Genomic DNA, 26,197 nt, shown 5'->3' with positions numbered 1-26,197 from the left:
ATTAAAGTGGAAAGATCCCTTTCCACCCACTCTATGGATTAGAGATATGCTGTCTTATCTCTGCTGGGAAAAAAAATTTCTTTAAGATGTGGCGCACTTTTATTGACATTTAAATAATGCCCTGACAGTTTCTTTTTAGTTATTTTATTTATTTTCTTTTTCTATATCTATCTATCTATCTATCTATCTATCTATCTATCTATCTATCTATCTATCTATCTATCTATCTATCTATCTATCTATCTATCTATCTATCTATCTATCTATCTATCTATCTATCTATCTATCTATCTATCTATCTATCGTTTTTTTTTACATTTTTCTCTCTCTCTGTTTTTTATATTTGGTTGGAGGTTGATGTATGTTGGCATGTATGTATGTTTAGTTTTTCTACATCAATTCCTATCTGAATTAACGGTCAGTATGGACGCTACTCTAGAGATTTGATGGTGAGGGTTTAGTTGGGGGATTGTTAAATGTGATTTATACTGTAAAAATCAACAATAAAAACTTTTAAACAAATATTTCAACATCTGAAATATGTGTGAAGTTTTAATAGGAACATGCAAACGTGAACTACGACCTACCTGATATATTTGTTTTACTAGAGAATTATTGTATACATCAGCATTAATCAGCAACATTTTTTTACTGAAAGTATGTGAATAATTTCGGAATATTATTGTACATTGTAAATATTAATAAACATTGTCAATGAGATGTAATGATTGATTTTTTCTGTTTTGGGTTGTTTCAGAAGCTCCTGCTGTAAAAGTATCTCCAGATGTCCTAAGTGAGTCCAGCTCAGTGAAGATGATCTGTGAGACGCCAGCAGATGTTACAGTGAATCAGTGTCATTTCTACATAAACAGTGAACAGAAGAATATAAAAGCCAGTTGGAAGTGTGAACTCGATCTCACTGGTGTTGAAGTGCTCAGATGGGCAGATGTAAAATCTCCTGCATCAGTCGACATTTACTGCTTCTACACAATAACTGAGCACGGGATTGATAGACCATCATCTCATTCTCCTGCTGTTACAGTGACGGTTCTAGGTGAGAGATTTCACTGATGTTCTAGTTTGAAAACCATCATTGCAATGTTTTCTTTTTATTAATTATGGATTATTTGACTTAAACAGGTTCACTTCAGAAACCCTTCATCAGTGTTAGTGATGATGATGTCCAGATCAACATAACCTGTGAAATACCACTTTCAGTCAGAGCTGATCTCATCTGTAGTCTCTACACTGAGGATGTTCTTCTCAGAAATGTCTCTCAGATTCAGAAGAGACAGTTTGGAGAATATCCTTTTTGTGTGTTTTATCCAAGCTATAGTGAACTCTTCACACGATCAGTGAACAGCAGAAATCTGAGCTGTGATTATTACATCAACACTGAACCTGAGATCAGATCATCGCGCAGTGACACACACACCATCACAGGTGAGGACTTCATACATTATAAGCTATATTTATATTATAATTGTAAATAAATTAGTAAACAAAATCAATGAGACTGTTTGGACCAATGAGGTTTCTCTGCCAGCTATTTTTAAAAACAGAAACCAAGCGATCAAAATGTCCAATTGCTTTTTAGGTTATTACTCAGTCTTTTACTTTCTTCTTCATTAGGTCTTCCTCAGGCCAGGTTAACAGCATCTGCTTCAGTTATTAAGGAAACAGACACAGTTCAGCTGAGCTGTAAGAATACTGAAGATCTGAAGATGGAGATGTGTGTCTTTAACATAAATGGAAGAGAAAGTAAATCAGTACAGAGCTCATCATGTCAGCTCTCAGTCACTGGATCTCAGATCAGTATTTGGTCAGAAGGTCAGAGTTCATCTGTGAGAATAACCTGCTTCTACACTGCGAAGCTGTCAGAAGTTCTCACACCATCTCCTCACTCCGATCCAGTGACAATAACAATCCAGAGTAAGGTTTTTTTAATGCATAACTTATTTATTTACAACAGAAAAACTTAATCACTTTTCTTAGAAACAAATTAATTACTTTACATCTACTTTTATTTGTCCAATGTGTGATAGCCTCTACTGGTCAAACTTTGACAACTGCCACAAAAACAAGTGAGTAACCTTATGTCTCAATATTCCTGTAGAGGATTATCAGAGAGTATTTCTGATATTATGTTATATTGTATGTTATGCTATAATATTAATACCAGTACTACTGTAATTATAGTTTTATTTCCAAACTAAATGCATAATTTGTATTCTCTTTGCAGCTTCAACAGCGACCTCTACTGGTGAAACTTTGAAAGCCAAAACAACTTTTGAGTGAAGTTTAGTTTAAAAATTAAACATCCTTGACAAGCACACAGAGACATTTTGCTCATTTCACTTTGCTTCATTGTGAAAATGATTTTTTCTTAGTTTATTGCGCAGCTTTCTTATGTGACTATGATTACCCTTACGAAAAATAAGTTTAAGTGTGCTATTAGTAGGCCATATACTTCTTTTAAACTAAAATGAAGAAAGTATAGGGCTACTTTCAGTCTAGGGCTAGACTTTCTCAGAAATATACTTGAAATTGCACTTAAGTATACTTGACTTATACTGACAGAAAGGTCTAAGTATATTTGACCTATACTTGTGCTCAATCTTTTGATCAAGATATACTTAAAACTATATTTAATCTAATCTTCTTTTGATTGAGTATAGCCTATACTTTTTTCACATAGTTTTAATTACAATCTTATAAACTAACATTGTTGAAAAAAAAATTATTCATAAAGAAAACAGATATGTTCCTAATTCTGAGTATGTACATTTTTGTGTTGGCTAATCCACTGGCAGTGTACATAGGAATCTTTACTCTTTTTGAATTTTCCTGCTATCTATGTGTACACTGTTATACAGTAGGGGGCGCTATTACACATATTCTGAAAGAGAACAGAATCAGAATCTCCGGATCAAAACAAAACAGGTGTAGAAGAAGCAGAAAGTGATAGAAGATTGCTTACGCAAATGTAAAACAATGCAATCATTTAACATTAAACAGCATTTAAAACAAAACTGCCTAATGTTACTGAATGAAACTTTTAACCCATGAAGAGTAAACGACTGTGAAGCTTTGGGGTGTTGATGGAAGCGATCTACTCTGATTTGATCATCGTTCTTAATCCGACCGGGACACAGTCTTTGACAAAAATGCGATTTTCTGATTAAAATGTTGCTTTTTTAAATGAAACGTACTCACATTCAAGTGTTAATAAAAAAAGGACGCATGAAGCTGTAACATGTTTTTTAAAATGGAAAGAGTTAAAGTAGCCTACAGTTAAAGGTAGGCCTATATTTCAAGTAGCCTATATAAAATGAATACCTAAATAGGAACATAGTAGTGTATTTAAAGTGCAAAAATAATATATAAATAGTTAACTATAAGTGTGATGTTGTTCAAGTATAGGCTACTTGCAGCATAAAGCTACTAGTAGTTTCCAGAGAGTATACTTCAAAATGTCCTTTCAAAAACTAAAAAATGTACTTCAAGTATTAAAATAGTAAACTTATAAGTTCACTTGTAGTACAGATACAGTACAAATGAGAAACGTAGTAGTACACTTAAAGTTTTTACTGTTACAATTAAAACACTTAAATGTATACTTCTACTAAAAAGTGGGCCAATTTAGTTCCAAGCAGTAGGCTACTGAAATAGTACACTTACAAGTTTACTAGGCTACTAGAACATTTACTTTAATGTATAAGTATACTTACTATATGAAGTATAGCTACTTAAAAATGTAACTTTACTTAAATATATTTCATAAAACAAACTTGAAGGATACTTTTTCAGTCGCAGCATACACACTGAAAAAAAAGGAAAGCAGCTTAATTGAGAATACTAAAATAATACACTTACAATCTACTTAATACATTTATGTTTGAGATGCAAACATAATTACATTGCATAAACTCCAAATGAAATTCAACACAGTCATCAAAAAGTGATATGATCATGTTGCAATAATATGTTCAAATCAATTAAGACTCAATTTACCATCAAACAGATGGTGTTCACTCAAAATGATTTTACTGCTGTTCCATTCATTTAATTAAAATGAGCTAATACAACACAATTGTGTTGTATTTTGGCACTTAATTTCATCATGTATAATTAACCTAATTCAGTTGTTGCAACATGTAAATATTGCATCAGTGTATTTCTGAAACTGCATTAAAAAAAGAGAGGTACATGTTTGTTTCAGCTTATTCTATTTTATTTTATAATTTTTATATGATGCAAACAAGACGATTTGGCTTCCATGCGTTCTCAATCTGAAAATTTAGCAAATGCGGGTTTCTGGGTATGTGTCATTTCAGTGCTGGGGAAAAAAGCATATTTTTAGACTTATGTTGAAATGCTGCCCACAAAGTCAATTTGGCTTTTATTGAAGAAAGGAAGGAAAAAAAATTCCCCGCATATATATATATTTTTTTGTCTCTTTTGAGGTTTTTATTTATTTTTAAATATTCGTGTGCGCGGGAGTATTTGGACTAGAGTGGCCGCGCACGCGCACGCGCAATACACGACAGGACCGTTGGTCTGGAGAAGGACATCTGAGGGGATTGACTTTATGAGGTAAGAATATCATTACAAATTTAATATTAAATTCTGAAAATATCTGTCCATCTAACTTTAAATACAATAAATAGTTTTTTAAGATAATCCCACACTTTTTAAATCATGTCGACTGTTTATTTCGTCGAGTGTTGTAACGTTAGCCGCTTGGTCAGGGTTTGTCCTGCATAGAAAACTACGAGGTTTTCCGCCTGACCGACTCCATAAAAGTTCGTCCCACTATATTCAAAGTTATCGAAAGCTATAGATTAATGTGAGGGACAGAAGAATATTTACATCCTAAAATTAAAGTTCACGGAAACTTGTCTTCCGTCTGCTGTGGCTGCCAATCATTCTCCGTTCATCTGCAGCATTCCAGCGTGCCTCATACGGTTCACGTTACGACAGTCAGCACGGTAAAACTCTCTCTGATATGATATAATCCCATTATAATGCTTGATCTGTATATAAAGGGCTGTGGATCTGCATAAAATTACTTCGTCTTGCTGAAGTGTTAATGCGGTTTCTAAACGATGTCGTCACTGCTACCGGTGTCTGTTAGGCCTCGTTCAGATTTTCAGTCCATCATACTAGCACTAATACTCTAATTGGCAGAATAACTGGAATTTAAAACTGTAAAGAAACAAATAATCTGTAAACTGCTGGATAGATATACACTAGGATGTGTATTTTTCATACTTTTCAATGCGCACTGTGACTCCATGGGCATATTGCACTACATCAATATAACTTAAATTGTTTTTCTTTAATGTATTTCATAAGTATACATGTAGTAATTTGTATTTTATTATTAACATGTGAAGATTTTATAAAATTACTGTCCAGAGATTTATTCAAGAATTGCTGAATTGACCCTTCGCAGGGAGCTTGATTGACAGGTGATCTGACCAATCATACTTCGCCATCCGCCATTTTGTCCGACAAAGCAGTCAGGAGAGTTAGCAGCTAGTAGATTAACATGGGAGGATTTGAACTTGTAAAACGGAGTGTACTGACGCCTTTCCGTGGTTAAAACAACATTCATTATGTTTGTTCATGTTTATTTGAGGCTCTAAATTAACTAGAAGGAAGAGATGATCGGTTCACGAGCAGCTTTAACTGATGCTCTACAGCGATCTGTCACGACACATTAAAGAGCCACAAAACGGTATTTATTGTTTAAATTTATTTAAAAAGTGACCAAATTTGAAAGGTGAGACTTTGTTTAATATGTTTAATATCAAACGTAACCGAAAAGTAACCTGGTCTGCCCTGTCTGTCAGCGTGCCGCGATGTATTTTTCACTGCGTGAGAACATGGTGTGGCGTGAGAACGGCGTAAGTTAGCTTGTCGGACAGTAACTAAGGGGGGCGGGTCTTTGCAAACGGTCAATAATACACTCACGTAGTTTAATATATTTTTGTCATATCTTATGATTATATAATTTTATTATTGTTTTTATTCATGACTAATTGTTTGTATTTCTCTTTTCAGTAACATTTGCTGTACATGTGGACTTGCAAGGCCTGTTCAGTAGTTGTAACAAGTAGGTTGAAACTATTGCAGCATTATAGGCTGAAACATAGACATTTTGGACGTAATAGTTGTTTTCCATGTGTATATTTAAACTGCCCATGCTCGTTTAGAACGTGGAATGCTCTTAAGATTCATTTGAATAGATTCCATGTGACTCAAACTAGGCAGAGACAGTCTAAAAATAGCATATTTAATTGCCATATATGTAATTGTGGAGACCTGTACTCCGAGAAAGATTATTGGGCTCATATTAATGCACATTTGAAAAAAAATGAATTGATAACGTGCATGTTTTTACATTGTAACTTTAAAACAAACATCTGTGGTACGTTTAAATCTCATAAAAACAGAAAACATAATTCTTTTTCACTTAAAGATTTTAAACCTGGGATAGTAACTACCAAAGTAGTTTCACAGGAATCAGATGTTGAAGAGGATGATGAGGTAGAGGCATGTCATGATATAGAGACTGCTTCTGATGTCTGTTCCACAAAGGACCTACCAAATATAATCAAACACAATTTTGCAGCAGCGTTGTTAAAGCTTGAACATTTGTCCCATGTACCAAGTTCACAAATTGATGAATTTTTACAAGAGCTTTACAATCTAAATAGCACTTTATCAATTCCTCTTAATACAGATGTTCTTTGTGATGCTTTTCAGAAGCATAATCTTCAAGTTGAGAAATCTGTCCTGAAAGAAATAGCTACTACACTGTGCACAGTTAACCCTATACACAAAGCTATACAAAAAGGTGGCTCCCTTAGTTCTGCTTATCAGCGTAGGCAGTATTATAAGGCTAACTTTAATGTAGTTGATCCAGTTGAATATATCCTGGATGCTAAAAACAAAAAGACTTTTCAGTACATTCCTATTCTTGATTCCCTACAAGTTCTTTTAAATAGGAAAGATATTTTAGACAACATATCACAGGATCTGAAAACACAAGAAACTGAGGCAGAAGGTCTGTATCGGTCTTTTAGAGATGGTCTTCATTTTAAGCAAAATAGCTTCTTGTCAGGACAGGACTTAAGACTGTTTGTGGGTTTATATATTGATGATTTTGAGCTCTGCAACCCCCTGGGGACATCCCGCAAAAAACACAAGCTTTGTGCAGTCTATTGGGTGCTGAGTAACCTACCTCCTGGGTCCAATTCATCATTGTCCTCCATATACTTGGCCCTACTATGTAAAACTGATGATGTCAAAACATATGGCTATAACACAGTGTTAGAACCACTCCTAAAAGACCTCAAATCCTTGGAAGAAAATGGAATTTTTATACCACAGCTAGGTAAATCACTGAAGGGTACAGTTATCACTGTTGCTGCAGACAATTTAGGAGCTCATGCTTTAGCAGGCTTTAATGAAAGTTTTTCAGGGCATTATATTTGTCGATTTTGTACTGCAAGCAAACTAGACATTCAGTCAAAAGAGGTAAGAACAGGTGCTTTCAGCCTCAGAACAAAAGATCTCCACATTGCTCACGTGAGGTCAGCTGAAGATAATAGTACTAGTTGTTTTGGAGTGAAAAAAGCTTGCCCTCTAACTAAAGCACTTTCACATTTTGATGTTCTAACTGGATACCCTCCAGACATTGCCCATGATATTTTTGAGGGTATTGTACCTGTTGAGCTTGCAAAGTGTCTCACATTGATAATATCAAAGAAGTACATTACTTTAAATGAAATCAACAAATCAATTTTAGATTTCCCATACAAGTGGACTGATAAGACTAATAAGCCACATGTTTTGCCTCAACATCTCTCAAGCAGAAAAACAATAGGAGGTAATGCTCATGAGAACTGGAGCTTGTTACGTTTGCTTCCATTTATAATTGGTCCTCAGATTCCTGAACATGAGCCTGCATGGCAGATTCTCTTGGAATTGAAAGATATTGTAGAACTCGTTGTTGCCCCAGTTCACAATGACGAGTCCATTGCATACCTAGAATGTAAAATATCGGAGCACAGACAAAGATATAAAGAGTTATTTTCTGAAGAGAGATTGCTGCCCAAACACCACTACTTGGAGCATTACCCGCAAATAATCAGGCTGTTTGGTCCTCTTGTGGGATATTGGACAATCAGGTTTGAAGCAAAGCACAGCTTCTTTAAACGAGTCATTAGACATACCAGTTGTTTTAAAAATGTCCCACTCTCCCTGGCTACAAAACATCAGCTAATGATTGGGTACCAGCTGACATTGCCAAGTCTTGATAAGTCAGAGCTAGATGTGTCAAGCGCATCTGCAGTCCCAGTGCATATTTTGAAGGACGAAATAGCTCAGGTTGTAAGGCAAAGATATCCTCATCTTTCTGAAATCCATATCACAAAAAACGTTTGGAGCAAGGGTATCAACTACAGGACAGGAATGATTGTAGTTCATGGATCTGAAGGCGGATTACCTGAATTTGGTCAAATTGAACAAATTTGTGTTTTGCATCAGAAGTTGTTCTTTATTTTGAAAGAGCTGTGTGGGTGGTATCGAGAACATTACAGAGCTTACGAGCTAAGTCAGTCCCCTACACAAGCACTTAGTCTTGTAGAAGTCAGTGAATTAACTGATGAATACCCCTTGGCTGACTATTTGGTTGGACGTGTGCAGATGGTAACACTGAAGAGATTTGTCTGTGGTAAAGGTAAGAAATCGAAACCTAAAAATATATTTAAAAACTAAAGAAATGTGTATATATATATATATATATATTTATATATTGTGAGACAATGGATGATAAATAGGGATATACATTTCTGCCAAAAATGCCATTCGAAAATCAAGGAGCAAAAGAATATCGTTCGGGAAAAAAAGCACATTCTCACAGTGACAGAAAGTGAGGCCAATTTCATCAATTTGTCATCAAACTGTTAATTGAACATGTTCTTGTCGTTTTTTTTTTTTTAGATAGTTTCTAATTCATATTAATTGTATGAAGAAAAAACTAAGCACGACAGTCCGTTTCTGCATTGCCAAACCAGATGCTCGTTAGACTAAAAAATAAGATAAATGCGGTAGGAATCAGGATACGTGTTGAGTTTATGCAAACCTGCCTTGTTACCGGCAATAGCCTACTTTTTAAACAAATTAGTTTCAGTTAATGTAACTATTAATAGCCTAACGGCCGGTTCACACCGACTGCAACTACATCACTACAGCAGCAAACGTGACTCCTGCTCGCGCTCTGAATGCACTCATTGATTAACATGCACGCTGAAAAAAATACGTGCTGCTCACGTGCCAAACGCAGATGTAACCTGTACTAACTAAAACTAACTGCTTGTATAGAACAAGCAGTGCTGATACTGGTGAAATAGTCAGATTCAAGGATCGGAACTGTTAGACAAACAAAAGCCCAACAAGCTTATTGTCAGGTTTATGTTCTGTTATGTGGACCCTTGTTTTATGATTCTGTTTCCTTTAGTTCCTATATATAAAAAATGTTGAAAAGAATACTGTAGCCAAACTTGTTTCACCATCAACATGATTTTTTTTGGTTTGCCCACAATTATTTTGTGTTCACCATTTGTTTGTTTTTCTCTTTATACAGACAAAGACATTGGACAATGACGACATCTGTACTAAGAGTAATTTTAGGCAAGGACAGCTGCCAGAGAGTTGTTTTTCCAACTGGCTTGCCTGAGACATTGACTGAACTGGAGGATGTGGTAAGGAGTCAGTGTAAACTTCAAAGTGCCTTTCGCCTGCAGTTCATGGACACACTTTTTGAGGACCAGTTTATGAACTTAACTTCAGTTAATGAAATAAAAAACAAAGACACAATCAAGATTATACACCTGACTGACTCCCTCACACCTCTGTCTGGCACAATGAACACTTCAAATTCTGCTCCAGGACATGCTGAACTTCCCTCATCCTGTTCTTCCACTACTATCATCCTCTCCTCTCCAGAGTCCACCACACGATCATCTTGGCCTGATACATTTAGCATTCCACATTTCTCCTATGATGCAGAATATAAACTTGAACAGGCCAATGGTATCTTTAGAGAAAAAGGAACACTGCTTATCCCTGATATTAAACTCAAGTCTGACATACTCGAGGGGTTGATCCAAAAAATTGTTCAATACAAACTCTATGTCACAGACAGGGAGTTTGAACAAGTCGCAGATGCACTCACGAAGAGGCATCCATGTTTAGCAGAGAGGGGCTCAGACACTGGCTATGGAGGCTGGAAAGTGAGTCTGAAATACAAACTATCGAACTATCGCACACATCTCCGAAAAATTGGTTGTCCTGAAGTTACTGTAAATGAGTTAAAAAACAAGCCAGATGGAAAACAAAGTCCTGCCTACAATGTCAAGAAACCCAGGAGAGGTGAAGTGGACTACTGCCCGTCCTACCCCATTGGAGAGAATGACCAAACGCTAGAGACTGCCAGAGTAGAGCTCCTTTCTGATGTTAAAACAAGAAACAACAGAGAGACTATTAAGACTAAAATGCAGCGAACATTTGCACTAAGAAGACGTGAAGTTCTTCGTTGTGCTCCTATGATCAGCGACTTCCTAACAAGATGGCCAGCTCTCTTTGATGTGACTGAGGTTTGTGACGGGTGTTTACTAGGGCTGGGTATCGATTCAGATTTTACAATTCGATTTGATTTCGATTCGCAAGCTATCAATTCGATTCGATTTTGATTCACACAGGACATTCACGTCATATAATTGCATAGGCTTGACATCGCGATTGCGATATGATTAAATGTGCAGCACTAGTTGAGGTTATTTTATGATTAAGATAAAACAAACAAAATCTCACAGCATTAGCTATAAAATGGAGTTTGCAAGCCTATAAACAGTGGAGGAAAACTAATACTGGCTTTTGGGTAATAGATAAATAAATGTGGAAAAAAAATAGATTCGTGGCGTTTGAGAATCGATTTTGAATCGACCACATTTAAAAAAATGATTAATCGAAAAATCTATTTTTTTGCCCAGCCCTAATGTTTACTACTTGGTGAATATTTATTGTAATGAGGCATAGCTTATTGTTGAAACTGCTTTCATGTTAATTTTCTACTTTCAGGTGAATACAGAGTTTATCACGACCATTCCTCTACAGTCAAAATTTCTATCTCAGCTTGACCTTCACTATGCAAATTTCCTGAAGGTTTTTGAAAGGCGTCCAGGACAGCAAGGCAGAATGCTGAAAGAAATGATGTCAGCTGTAATCCAAGTAAGAACAACAGATAGTTAAAGGTGTTTTTTTTCGTGTGCTGGGTTCGCAATGTTTTTGTCTACTATAGTCACTGTGTCTGATTATGATTTTGACTATGAATTCTTGTCATGTAGTAGACATGAAACATGTCAAGTCTACACGTTGCAGTGACTGTTGTTGTGCACTATGACACTATTTGAGATGAAACAATTGATTCTTGCATCCTGACACTCATTGTAGTTTACAGATCAATGCAACACCCTATGTCAAACAGATCAGGCTGATATCAAATGTTAGAGATGAGGCAGAAATATTTCATTAAAATTTTCTATAAAATTCTTAGTGAATGAGACCCATTTAGCTTTTTTTGTTAGTGTTGAGTAGTGTCTATAGCTGACCTTTTTCCATTTCTGCTCTGACTTCTTTTTAAGGATGACATTGATGCATCACGAGAACTTGCCATCAGAGGACTCTGCATCTATCTTAATGAGGACCCTAAAGATCTTATGCAGGAGTATGTGGTAAGTGGTTATAGCTGCATAGACTGAAATTGTTTGTTCTAGTTTTAACGTCGCCGTCGTCCTCAACCACCCCCCCCCCCCCGTACGCAAAAAATAATTTCTAGGTTGGCAGGTATGCTATGAACAGTGGAGGAAAACTAATACTGGCTTTTGGGTAATGGATAAATAAACAGGGTTCGTACGGTCATGAAAAACCTGGAAAAGTCATGGAATTTTAAAATGGCAATTTCCAGGCCTGGAAAAGTTTTGGAAAATGAATAAACTCAGAAAGTTTTGGAAAAGTCATGGAAATTTGTTTTTCAAAATATCCGTGTACTTGAATTTGTTTAATTAATAATATTGGTGAAACAAATTGCAATACTTTTTTCGTTAGGGTGATCAGTCGAATCACGTGACTCACTTGCGGCGGATTTTGATTGTAGGCCTCCAGAAAACTAGATGGGCCAAAAGAAATGGGTTCCCCTTCATGTCCGTTTCAGCGCTTTTCTGTGGCACTGAGGACAGCGACTAAGTAGCCATACCTGTGTGGCTCTTGTGTCGCTGTCCTCAGCTCAGTGCTTCAAATGAAAATAAGCTGCTTTGCGTTTTCATATTAGCTATAGGCTAGCTACCGTCTGTATGCGCCTTTCCATTACAGATTTGAGCAAAACTTTTTTTTTCTTCTAAATATCGATAAATAACTATTGCAAAATGACGGCGTTTCCATTAACCGATGTTAAGCAACTAAAACTTATTTTTTTCCTCTCGCGATCAGTCATTCCAAAAATCATGGCAACGGAGGACGTTAGTAGGTTTATATCTCAGCCACCGCCCTACAAATTATTATTATTAATGGAAGGAGACGTGTCTTATCCAAGCATTAATGTCAGGGAAAGACCCTTATGCGAACGGCACATATATAGGCTAAGTTTCTTCATGTTTCTCCCTTGATTGTAGGGCTGTACTCAACCAAAGAAAATCTTGGTCGACTGAAGTCCTGAAATTTTCGACCAAAAATCGACTAAAAATGACGCAAAAAAAAACGTTAACTTAATTAGATGCGCACTGTGCGCAGTACTTGGTAGCCTTGTTGTCCGCCTAAATGAATTATAAATAAACATAAAAAACTAGTAGGCTATTTGCAGTATATTAAATCGTTTTTGACCAAATTATTTTGCACTGAAATGAGTCTGACACTCGAGTCTGTCGGCTCTGACAGCGTTGCATCACGTGCACCTGCGCAATATCATAGCTTATGATTTCCGAAAATAGTACTATGTTGTCAACTAGTGATATCATCACAAGAACTGTTGAGGAATATGCAACATAATTTAGACAATTATTTTTGTCATACGTTATAATAATAAGTTATAACTGTCAGACACTATCATTTCACCGTGCATGTCCTCGCACCGAGCGAGGCTGAACATGAGCTCAGCTTCGCAGCTGAGACACGAATAGACTATTAACTTAAAGCTTTTACTCTTAATAAACACAAAAGGCACGTCCACTTTAATAAAAAAAGAATATTTATTAAACAAACCAGATCAAGAGCAGAAACTAAATAAAGTGCATAACTGAAAAATAAAGCATCCTAGGCTCAAAACTAACACAACCAACAGCACAGCGCAATTGCGCATTAAGGCTCCAAATAAAAAATAAAAAAGTTAGGTTATAACACTAAAACATTGAAATATGCAAATTCTGATATGTTCATATAGCCTACTCAAAACAGACAGGGCAAGCTAACGCAGACAAGTGAGCTTACCACTTTTAGATGATATATGTCATGTTTGTCGTCGAGCTGTGGAAAACTGTTGCTTGCAAACTTTGCATTCGACCTTTTTCCTGTTATCAATTTTAACAAAATGCTGCCACACTGTCGATTTCTTTGTTGTTGACATGTTAGAAGAGGACTGACTAAAACGCTCTCACAATTAAATCAATAATATTCAGCATCAAACCTTCTATAGTTATCGCTCTCTCTTGGGTTGGGCTAATCCAAAAAAGGTGAAAACAAGGGGGGGGGGGGTTTGAAGACAGACTGTTACAGTGGAACAAGGGTACTCTGAAAACACCCCCATTAGCAGTTAGTGCTTTCCACCTGACGAAATGAGCGCGCCTCAGCTCGGCAAAACTGATGAAATAAACACGGCAAAACTGATGAAATGAACGCGGCAAAAAATCGACCAATCAGAATTTTGGTCGAACCAGAACGTATCGACCAATTAATCGACTAATCGACTGGGACAGTACAGCCCTACTTGATTGTGATGACTTTTTGCCTCTTTGTTAAACATTTAAAATATATACAAATTAATATGGATGATTTTTTCTTTTAAAAAAATTATTTTGTCTTTTATTTTCCGTGTTGGCATTTATGAGGAAAAAACAATGTTACGTGACCGTTCTCCATTACGGTAATGAGTGCTCTGAATGCGGCACTAAAAGACTTTAAAACTTACACAGAGACCTCAAACAGAAAGCACAAAGCCTTTTTCAAAAAAATTCGTTTTGTATTAATTGTATCTTGATTTTAAAATATGTTTCATTAACCAATTGCTTAATAAATAAAAAGTAAATAGCAGAAAATAGATAATCACGACACAGTGGCGCCGGAGTGAACTGGAGCTTAAGCTATCATCCATGAACCGAAATTCAGCGTAAAAGGTAGCCTACTCGCCTCACAGACCTAAACAAAACTGAAATAGGCCTATATCTATTATCTACAGAAATCTCTACTTTTAAACAGAACCATTCAAAACAAAATAAAACGATGTAGCCTAATCCGTATGAAATGTGCATTTCTCTCCGGCGTGTTCACTACTAAGAAGATCGCGAGTCAGTCAACTTCGTCTTTGCAGTCGACACAGAAAACACTTGTTTATTAATAAACAATTAAAATTGAGAGAGAGAGAGAATATATGATTAGTTTGACTCATTTTGAGGACTTATAATGATCTGTTAAGATAGAACGTTCACCGAATTCTGATTAGTCGAGAGGATTTATCCGTTTAGGCTAAAAATAGGGTCGGCGCTTCTCGGTTTGGAAAGAAACTGCATCTTGCAGTGGCCTACATTTTAAACAAGGAAATATAGCGATTTGGCATGAAACGTTGATGGAGCAGTGAATAGGGACAATCTCGTTTTTTTTAATGGCGTTTATCGCGTTTTGGAAAAGAGCTCTTCAAGCACATTTTTATGGAAGCTTGTTTCCGCCACAGAATAAAACATTTTAAAAGATAATTGCGACTTTTTATCTCACAATTGCGAGTTTACATCTCGCAATTCTGACTTTATTTCTCAGAATTGCGAGATATAAAGTCAGAATTGCGTGTTATAAAGTCAGAATTGCGAGATATAAAGTCAGACTTGCGTGAAATAAAGTCGCAATTGCGTGTTATAAAGTCAGAATTGCGTCTTATAAAGTCAGAATTCTGACTTTTTTTCTCGCAATTGCGACTTTATATCACGCAATTCTGACTTTATATCTCGCAATTCTGACTTTATAACACACAATTCTGATTTTATATCTCGCAATTCTGACTTTTTAACACGCAATTCTGACTTTATATCTCGCAATTCTGACTTTATAACACGCAATTGGGAGATATAAAGTCAGAATTGCATGATATAAAGTCGCAATTGCGTGTTATAAATTCAGAATTGTGAGATATAAACTATTTTGAAAAAAAAAAAAAAATCCGTCTTTTTCCCCCTTAGAATTGGACTTTATATCTCACAATTGTGTTTATATCTCACAATTCTGAGAAAAGATGTCAGAATTGCGAGATATAAACTCGCAATTATGTGTTATAAAGTCAGAATTGCGTGATATAAAGTCGCAATTGCCAGAAAAAATTCTGACTATATCTCGCAATTCTGACTTTATAACACGCAATTGTGACTTTATTTCACGCAATTCTGACTTTATATCTCGCAATTCTGAGAAATAGTCGCAATTATTATTATTTATTTATTATTCAGTGGCGGAAACAAGCTTCCATACCCGCCCGCAAGGAGTTCATTATCCTATGGATTTACGTTAATAAATGTCTAAGGAGTTGTCAGGGTTTGACATAATTTGTGTTACTGTGCCAGCATATTTGAATAAATATTTATTTTGTATTAAAACATTGCTTGTTCATTTATTTTATTCAAGATATGGGGTGGTAAATTTGAACATGGATTTTTATTCTTATTTTACATGTATACACAGACATTTTATGGAACATTATGTCATGAATATTTACCTTTAAGTCATGGAAAAGTCATGGAAAAGTCATGGAAATTTAATGGTAAAAATGTGTACGAACCCTGATAAATGTAAATGTAATATCTCGTTATTTCGTAATATGTAGCCTACATACTATCTGTGCGTGCAACAAACAAGATGTGCATTTGTAAATCCGGTGACGCACATGCATTGATTTTTATTAATAAACAGTGTCAGCTGCAAAGATTAAGCTGACGATCGCCATCTCCGTAGTGAACGCGCCTATAAAGAGAAATCCACATCATTACTTAATCAGAGAGTCGCCTATTTCTTTTCGTTTTGAATTGTTTCGTTTAAAGACATTTAAAGCTTTCTATATTTCTCATGTCTGTAAGGCATACACTGAGTTTCGGTTAAGTTAGGATGAGATATATTGCGCATCCTATCTTACTCATGCTGTTAACTTTTTTATATTCAACATAGATAAAAAAAAAATATTTTTTATTTTAACAAATATGAAACTAAATGAGCTTATTTAATGGCTACCACACGTACAGTAGGCTTACAGACTCTCTATTTGTACAAATTGATGCACATTCATTTACTTCTGAATTGTGCACGTTGAAAGGCATTTGTTTGTGCATAAAACATATCTGACTGCAACATTTATCAAGTTAACGGATAATTGTGCGTGCATTTATTAATTATTATCTTAATGAATAATGCAACAAGGATGAAGCATGTAAACTGCGTTGTTTGTTTATTCAGAATGGAATGGATCGCAAATGGATCTGAATGAAGAAACGTAAAAAAAAAAATAAAAAAAACTGAACTCCCTCTGTATCAACAATGTGCCCTGAGACGATGGACATCAGCTAGCTTCAGGGTGGGTAGGACATTGGAATCTGTTTACAGACCTGCTGTGGTTTAATTAGCAGCTAGTAAACGCATTATTATCGAGACGAGTCATGATTTTTACAGTTTATATGGTCGGAGTGATGGCTAGCTTGTGGAGTTTGACAAAAGTGCTTCCAACGTGTTTAGCTGCTAGCTCTTTCCCTAGGTTGGATCTAGGCATGTGCCGGTATCACATTTTCATGCTGCGATTAATTGAGTGATCTTTTATCACGGTATACGGTATTATCACGATATTTTAATTGCACATGAGAAACAGATGGATTTGGGGGGGGATGTAAAAAATTTTATAAAACTTGCATCACAAGGTGTAATTGTGATTGTCAAAACATTTGGTAACTAAACTGAATTTTACTAAGTTTAGTGACAACATCATGTTACAATGATTACATGGTACAATGACTGGTAGGCTACTGTTTGTATTGCTTAACACAAATTTAACGATTTCAATTCAATACTTGGGATTTGATTTAAATCTTGATTCAATATTGACTTATTTTGGATAAATATTAGGAAGGCTACAGTAGATAGCCCACATGTTATTTTTTTCTCATGAAAAAAAAAATATCTCACATAATGCTATGTAACCATATAGAGCCCTATCAGCTGGTATTATTAAAGGTTACAAATAACTAATTAAATCAAATATAATGTGGTTTTCATTATAATAACAATTATGTAATGACACAAGTAAAAATATAATAAATATGTAAAAAAGTGCAGTGCACATATTCAGCAAAATACTCCTCTTTATGTTTTAGTCATCTAACATACTGCTGGTCATTAAATAGTTTAAATGTAACGTTCTGTGACACAATTGTTCTCCTGTTTCATATCAAAAGTAACCTGCTCTGTCTTGTTTGACGGTCTTCGTGTCCTCTTTGCTCCGCGATTTTTCTCTGCGTGAGAAAACGGATGTGTGGCGTGAGCGTGTGAGGAGTCTCGCGCTGAATGCGTCGAGTTGGCAGCTCTGCTTTTAGAAGCGGGATGGATCCGGATAGATCGGCGGCGGCCATAGACTGTAGGCGGCGGCGTTCCTCCTTCCGCCATGCTGCTTCTCCATGTGAGGACTGTTTACATTAGACTAGAAGTGCGCACCGGCCGCATGCTTATACACGTGGCGATTGTTTACATCAGAGTGCGCACGTGTTTCGCGCAGCATAGGCAGTGCTTGTTTAAGCGGTTGATGGAAAATAATCTATAATGCGCGTTCTAAAAATCTAAATTCGGATCTATTATTTTTCACGGTATTTTGAAGTGCCCGCGATAACAATATCGTGCATATTCATTACCGCGATTTATCGCATTACCGAATACCGGCACATGTCTAGTTGGATCGTTTAGTATTTATATAGATTTTCTAGCGCATTTACTTGAACTTCATAGGCAATATATCTATGGTTTAACGGTTTAACCCATTTGAGAGGCCAAAATCAGAATTTAAAATGGACTGAATAAGCTCTCTACGAACTTGAGCGATGCCGTGCTGACGGACCATGAAAGAGTGACTGACATGTATGCACATAAATCACTGTCATACACAAACACTCTCGAAGTAATACACAGTCTCACTTGTTGCCATGTATTTTAACTATTATAATATTTCGAAGGGTAAAAACAGGAACTTTTAATTGGCTTTACATCATCAGCTAACTCGATCACGTCGAGCTAGGTGATTTCAGATAGCCAGGCTCATATCTATGGCCAGGCTCCTCAGCTCCACTCACGCCCCGCCTGTTTGCCTATTTTCTGTTATCCGGGAGTGACGCAAGGCCAAGATGGCGACGGACGGCTCCGCCCACTTTAGGCTTCAAAAATGCTCTTCAGAAACCTACGGGTGACGTCAAGGACACTACGTCCATATTTTTTTACAGTCTATGGTTTAAACACAATTTAAACAACGTAGGGCTATTATTCCATGCATTACTTATATTAAGTTGCTCAAGCAAGTGGTCAAATATTTAACTTAAAATTGACAAAAACAGCCTTTTCTTTTGCATTTAAATTTTAATAAAATTAATCTTGCATGTCACAAAGAATGTTTTTCCACCTCCACGAATAAGACGAGTGTTGTTCATTATGTCGCCTTGTTGAAGCAAATTGTAGTTTTACTTGCTTTACCCAGGTCTTCTAAAAGTAAAAAGATGACTGAAAAATAGTAGTATATAATTAAATGCATTTATGGTGAGATAACTACATTTTATTTAATTAAACGCATTTATGGTGAAATTACCACATTTTCAGGTCAATCTTTGTTCATTTTGACCACGAAACTTGCGCTGTCACTTTAATTCAGCATTTCCAGCACAGCAAAAATAGACTCGGTGCGGAAATGATCGCTGCACTGCTGTATACTGTATTTGCCTGTATGCACCTGGAGCGGATCAACGGACTGCAACCGCGTGCAGTGTGATCTAACCTGATAACATGGGTACGTAAGGAGCACTACTGTGTGCCACTTTGCTCTGCTTCAAGTCGCTAACAGCCATTTGAGCTTCAATTTCGCTGCAAAAAATAGACATTTTGGGTGACGCGCAAGTAAACCGGAAACAGATATGCCGACTTCTGGCGACAGCGAAAGTTCATCACTACCCTTGTGCACAGAGGCTATTAGATTAGTGTTTATGTACTGCAAATTATAAAAAATGCACTTGCCCAGTAAAAACTCTAAAAGCCTTATGGCTTTATCCCTTATGGTTCGTGTTATTGTTTTAATTATATACCCATCTAATCTTTTAATACTTTCTTCAGGACATGGATGAGGATCTGTTTCACAGTGCCATTGAGAAGACCACCATGGGGATCTTCGTGATAAAGCACATTGCTGAGAATGAACCCCGAGATGTGGGAATTGTCCTTGAGGGTGTCATTGTGCTTCAGGACCTTGAGAATGTGGCTTTTGCAACTACAATGTTGTTTGGTCTAATTTATTCTCTTAACCTGAAGTACCCCACAACGTTGCGCTACACTTTTGAGATTTTGCAAAAAATCATCATGGAGTTGGATGGGGGTGAGCTCTCTATCAAGGCCCAAAACTTCAAATCCAAACTTCACCTGTGAGATGTACTGCTTTTTCACAGGATGCATGAACTAACAGTTCTCTGAGTACTGCCTTTTCTTAGGCACTTACAGTTTTGAGGTTTCTTCTACACATTCAGCACAAGTTCTACACATTCAAGTTGTGCAGAGGAGTCAGAGGACAGTTTTTTTTTATTTCATGAAATCAAATTATTTGTGCTTCAATGTTCTATTTGTTTATAAAGACAGTTTCATGAATGCAGGTATGAGATATAACTCATGTTCATGATCTTGTTAAAACATTTCTTATGAAGAGTTCACATCTTCGATCTAAAATGGGCATGCATGCATATTGCGTAGAAAAGGAAGGGTTTTTTTCTTCTTTTTTTACACACTAGTTTAAGTCATGTTGATATTTAATCACCAAAGAGATTCTAAAAAGATGTCATTTCATAGTCATTTCAAGACGTCAAAATTTTGTTCAGTGCTGGACTGACCGTTTTGATGTTTACATTACACAAGGTCTGCACATTAAATGTTGAAGAGAGTCTGAGAGAACAAAGTTCTCTTTGAATTGTGCAAAATTTTGTTTTCACAGAAATTTTAGATGTTATTTTCTTATATATCTATGATATGAATCTGATGGTTTCGTAAATGAGATTATATGTCTAGCTAGAAAATAGAGACTGCATCCATCAGATTCAGTACTTGTACTTTTTACTTGCATAATTTTTAAGTGGAGTCAGGACAGTTTTTTTTATTTCATGAAATCAAATTATTTGTGCTTCAATGTTCTATTTGTTTATAAAGACACAGTTTCATGAATGCAGGTATGAGATATAACTCATGATCTTGTTAAAACATTTCTTATGAAGAGTTCACGTCTTCGATCTAAAATGGGCATGCATGCATATTGCGTAGAAAAGGAAGGGTTTTTTTCTTCTTTTTTTACACAATAGTTTAAGTCATGTTGATATTTAATCACCAAAGAGATTCTAAAAAGATGTCATTTCATAGTCATTTCAAGACGTCAAAATTTTGTTCAGTGCTGGACTGACCGTTTTGATGTTTACATTACACAAGGTCTGCACATTAAATGTGTTGAAGAGAGTCTGAGAGAACAAAGTTCTCTTTGAATTGTGCAAAATTCAGTTTTCACAGAAATATGAGATGTTATATTCTTATCTATCTATGATATGAATCTGATGGTCTTCGTAAATTAGATAAGTCTAGAAAATAGAGAATGTTACTGCATACATCAGATTCAGTACTTTTTGTACGTTTTTACATGCATAATTTTGAATTGAAATGAATGAATGTTCAATAAATGGTTTAAATTAATGCTTTTTTATTGTTTTGTACAAAAACACATTTAAGTAACCACATAAACCATTAAAAATGTGATTAAAAAAATTATGTAAAGATAACTTGATTAGATTGTGTAGAATTAACATGATCCAGGCATCAATCTAAATTAAAAGAATAATGTTCAGCTAAAATGATTGAATTATGTTAGGTTAACTTAAACGGAGCATGTACACATTACTTCATTAAAATACATGTGATTAACACAAAACTATTGTACAGAAACTATTTGAATGTGTAGGATACTGTGAACACAAACAAATTATGTGGAACCAGTGTCCATAATTCAATTGAGTAAATCCAATGGAATTTTTTTTTCAGTGCACCAATCGATCTGTGCAGCGCTGCTTCAAGTTGAACACACCTAAAAATGAAGAAAAACCTGACCACGCCCCTAACCCCCTGCAATTATTATTATTTAAAAAAAATATTAAATTATTTTTTTTACTACATTTATTTAAAATGAACATGCCACATATGATCACCTTTTGTCTTTAGCTGATGACCACATGCCTGTATAATGTTTATTACATTAAATGATTCTGTCCAGCTCACTTTTTATTTTTGTATATATTTATATTGTATTCTTGCATGTTGTACTGTATTAATGCCACAACCAAATAGTTTTATTTCCAAAAATGCTTCCTTTGACATTGTTGAATTCTCTTTGCATCTTCAACAGCGACCTCTACTGATGAAACTTTACAATCACAATGAGGCATTTTGCTCATTTCACTTTAATTTACTTTAAATGTGAAAATGATTCTTAGTTTATTGCACAGCTTTCCTATGTGACTATGATTAGTCAGTCGCAGGATTTAGCCGTCAAATATTGTTATACAGTAAAATTACAGCTAAACTGTATAATAGACCATAACCTCTGGTAATTGATTTACTACATACTAGCTGTAGACTAATAGTATCATATCTCTCATATCTCATCCCACTCTCACACACTGTTGATTCTATCAGCTGTTTTCATACCAGCTTCTGCTCTGCCTGAAACCACCAGAGAGTCAGAAACATGATAGTGGATTTTTGCTTTGTTGATAATAATGAGAATATTAATTCTGTTTTAAATGTTAAATACGAATTTTCCAGACGGTGAGATCATCTAGAAACACTGATGTCTGTAATCATAATGCAGTAGATCAGTTTTTTGTTTTTTTTGTAATATGATTTAATCTGAGATCTTTTCTGTTGCAGCTGTTCCTCCTACTGATCACATTCACTTTAAAGGTTGTTCATTCACTCACAACACAATACAAAACTGATATTCTGAATATCTGTAGAAACTAAAACAAATCTTGAAATGTCCTCCTTTCGTGATTATATGATGTAGCATGTTAATTTAAAAGGAATTTAATAAAAAATCTGCACGTTATATATCTGATACATATCTGATAACATGTATTAAAGCCTTATTTTTGTCTTTTGACAGGCTCATGGCTTTTAGTAGTGCTGGTTTTCACTGGTATTGGTTTATTTCTGTCTGGACTCATGGGATTCATCTGTCTCTGCCACTTTGACAGTAAGTACAATGTACAAGTTATTCATAAACTGAGCTCCATGATAGAAACATATGATAATAATAAAGTGTATGTGTGCAGGTTCTGATGACGTTCTCACAGAGGTGATCTACAGCTCCTGTCATGTGGAAACAACATCTCTGTTAACTTCCTCTGTGTGCTCCGCAAAACATGGATGAACCGTTTCATTTCTTCACTTCTTGCACCTCAAAAGAGAAAAATTATTTTTATAGAAAGAATTATAGTATATTTACAGTAGCTACTGAATTCATATATTGATAAGCAGGCCATGGCAGCTTGGAGGTATTTTCCCACATTTTGATTTTGGGAGAAAATTGATTTTATATTGGTAAAATGTTAAACAGAGCTGAAAGCATCTTTAAGTTATCTTTAGACTTTAGTGATGCAGATTCACTGACAGATTTGAAGATATTAAATGTAATTTCTATAATTTTCACACTTTTTTTAATCAACTATTGAGTGCTAACAGTAAAGTTGCATTTTAACAGCAGCATGTTAGGCTTTAAACAATTTCACAAAATTAGAATATAGTGCCCAAATTGTTCAGTTTGTATTCATTGTAAAAAATAATGTAAAAGATACCATGTTAATTGGTTAACATTATTTTCCCGTACTATATATATATGAAAATTATAACCTACATTTCATTCATGTAATTTTACAGTAAAATATTGTTAAATGTGCCATTTCTGGAAGTAAAAAAGAACAAATCATCTTATAATTTAGTGAATTAGCATATATTGGCATTCTCTGTGTACCGCTTCACATTTGATGTTTTTTAATTTTAATAATTATGTTTATTCTTAGTTTTTTAATATAAGTTATGTACATCAGGGTTTAATGTTGCATCGTATGTTATTAAAGTAATGTTTATTGCATTATTTTAGTGTGTGCATGACACTGCGTTCACCTTCTCTATTTTAGTATTTACCTCAGCTTGTGGAAAAGCTACTTGTGATGAACTTTGATTCATCATGTGACTTTCTCTTTACTGTTAGTGTTATTATGGTGGATGTCGGTATATGTTAAAAGTATAAAACAGATCTGAGTATCAGAGTGACCTCGATCATTCAGAAGAAAAGGGCTGTCGGATTTACTGGTCTAAAATGTGTGTGTGTGTTTTGTAAATTAGTTTTCAATTCACAGGTTCTATAAATATCTTTAAATTTTTTCTGCATTTTTACAGAATTATGGCAACCACAGCTTTGTAATAATGACAGGATTTTTTTTGCAGTGTTATTTTCTGTTGAACAGAATGTCTGTTCAATGAACAACTGAACTGCTTGACTTATCGTAACGCTTTAATCAAAAGATGAAGAAGATAGATGAGGTAAATCAAAATAATAGCTTTTTTATTAACTAAAGCAAAACATAGGCAATCCAATATGATAACACAAACATCGTGCAATGCACAAACAATACCAGATAATGAACTGAGGAAACTGAAGGACTTAAATACACAGGGTGATGAACTCAAACTGACAGGTGTGCTAATTAAATGAATATCCATGGCAACTAAGGACTGGCGGGAATAAAGGAACACAGGAAACAGGATAATAAGAGAAACAAACTAAAAGTCCATGAAAACTGAAGTAAGTAACAGGCAGAGCGTGACAGACATAATGTGCCTATAGTCTGTGAGCCTACAAAATGTTTTACCGGTGACTCAGATCTGCTGAAAACAGGTGGTGGGACCAATGAGCTCCCCCTGCAAGATGGCATGGGACCACATGATGGCCAACCAAGAAATGCCCAATACATGGCTGGTTTTCGTGCATGTCAGCAAGTCATTGACAGATTTTTTTTTTTGTTCATCCCTATTTTTCCCAGTCTTTGAAGCATATTACATCTTTTATTTATTTTTTTGTTCATTCATTTAATTTTGATTAAAATGATTAGATTAAATTATTTCTATTGTTTTGTTTTCTGACCGTTTTAATTATTTTATTTATACATTAATTTAACCAAAAAAAAAAAAGTAATAAAGTGTACAATAAAGTAGCCTACAATCAAAACCTTATATTATAATCACATTGCATTTGATTTGAATAAAGTTAAAGGTGTAATCTGCCGGTTGTCCTGGAGGTGACCTCATAACTCTTGGGGATTTACGATTCCTCCAGAGCACTCGTAGATCTACAATGATTTTTAAGTGATACTTAAGTTACGATGCTTTTGGGAAACGCAGCCCAGATCAGTGAAGATGATCTGTGAGACGCCAGCAGCACTGTAAAACATTTCTAACCTCTCCAAGGCAAAATTTTCTAGTGACTGGTCACATCTAAATTTTTAAATTGGCCCAAGTGTAATTCTTGTTGCAATAGTCTGTTAACATTGGCTCAATGAGAAATAATACGTCAGACTAATTGAAAAAATGTAGATGTGACCAGTCACTAGAAATTTTTGACTTGGGGATGTAATTTTTTTTTACAGTGAAATGTTAAAGTAAATCGGTGTTATTTCTACATAAACAGAGAAGAGAAAAATACAAAAGCCAATTGGAAGTGTGAGCTCGATCTCACTGGTGCTGAAGTGCTCAGATGGGCAGATGTAAATGGTTTTATGGTTGCCAACGTTCTGATTTTTTTTGTTATGCATGCTATATCTTCTTTTAATCTTGTTGTTCTGTAAAGCACTTTGGTCAGCCTAGTGGCTGTTGCAAATATGCTATATAAATAAAATTGAACTTGGAAACATTTGGGATAATATTGTGAGTACACAAGTCAACAAAATATATAACATTGTTCTAGTTTTTTTGTGTGTCCAAAAATCCAAATCCAAATCCAAAAATCTTACATATTGTGCATTTAAAGGGATAGTGCAACATTAAAGCTATGGTCTACGATTTCAAAGATTGTTCATTATTAATAACCTCGTTTAGATGCTGGTTATGGTTCTACAGTAAAATCCTAACAATATGAAGAGAAAAAAGAATGAAAAAAATCCATTCACTCTATTGGGTGTACAGCTGCAGAGAAGTTGACCAATGTAAGCTGTCCGGCCGGACAGCTTACATTGGTCAACTGCTCTCATCCAATCCCCCGCTCCACTTGAAACTCCACCTGGCGCTCGCGTCTCCACCCCACCGCACCCCACCCCGCCCCCCTCCTGCGACATGAAATTTCGCGGGCAAGCAGCTGACAGTCTATGGTAGCTAGCAAAGTAGCATCAGCTCAGCAATGGAGAAAAAACAAACCGACAGCAGCAAGCAGCCCCTGCTTGTCCCTACAGTCAAGGTTGGAAGAAAGAGAAAGTCTGTAGAGGAAAGAGCAGAGATAAAAAAAAAAAATGTGAAGAACGCCGGACTCAAAGTAGAATCAATAACGTATAGGTCCACCATTGACCGT

General features: G+C 35.5%; 2 protein-coding genes across 2 annotated transcripts in view; both read left to right on the top strand.

Moving 5' to 3' along the window:
* LOC309487810 (uncharacterized protein) overlaps positions 1-26,197 on the top strand; it is a 41,218-nt gene that overhangs the window by 1,856 nt on the left and 13,165 nt on the right. The gene's annotated exons all lie outside the window — the stretch shown is intronic.
* LOC309487569 (uncharacterized protein) lies at positions 814-23,766 on the top strand (the record flags this gene model as incomplete). Its single annotated transcript, XM_082155298.1, has 6 exons — positions 814-1,054; positions 1,141-1,443; positions 1,633-1,932; positions 22,507-22,539; positions 22,742-22,831; positions 22,911-23,766. The coding sequence occupies 6 exons, from the start codon at positions 814-816 to the stop codon at positions 23,006-23,008; spliced, it is 1,065 nt and encodes a 354-aa protein (XP_082011424.1). The 3' UTR covers positions 23,009-23,766.

The sequence above is a fragment of the Leuciscus leuciscus genome (genome assembly GCF_965113295.1).
Source record: "Leuciscus leuciscus genome assembly, chromosome: 23".
Classification (NCBI taxonomy): domain Eukaryota; kingdom Metazoa; phylum Chordata; class Actinopteri; order Cypriniformes; family Leuciscidae; genus Leuciscus; species Leuciscus leuciscus.
The sequence above is the reverse complement of the archived record's forward strand: the minus strand, read 5'-3'. Positions and strand labels throughout refer to the sequence as shown.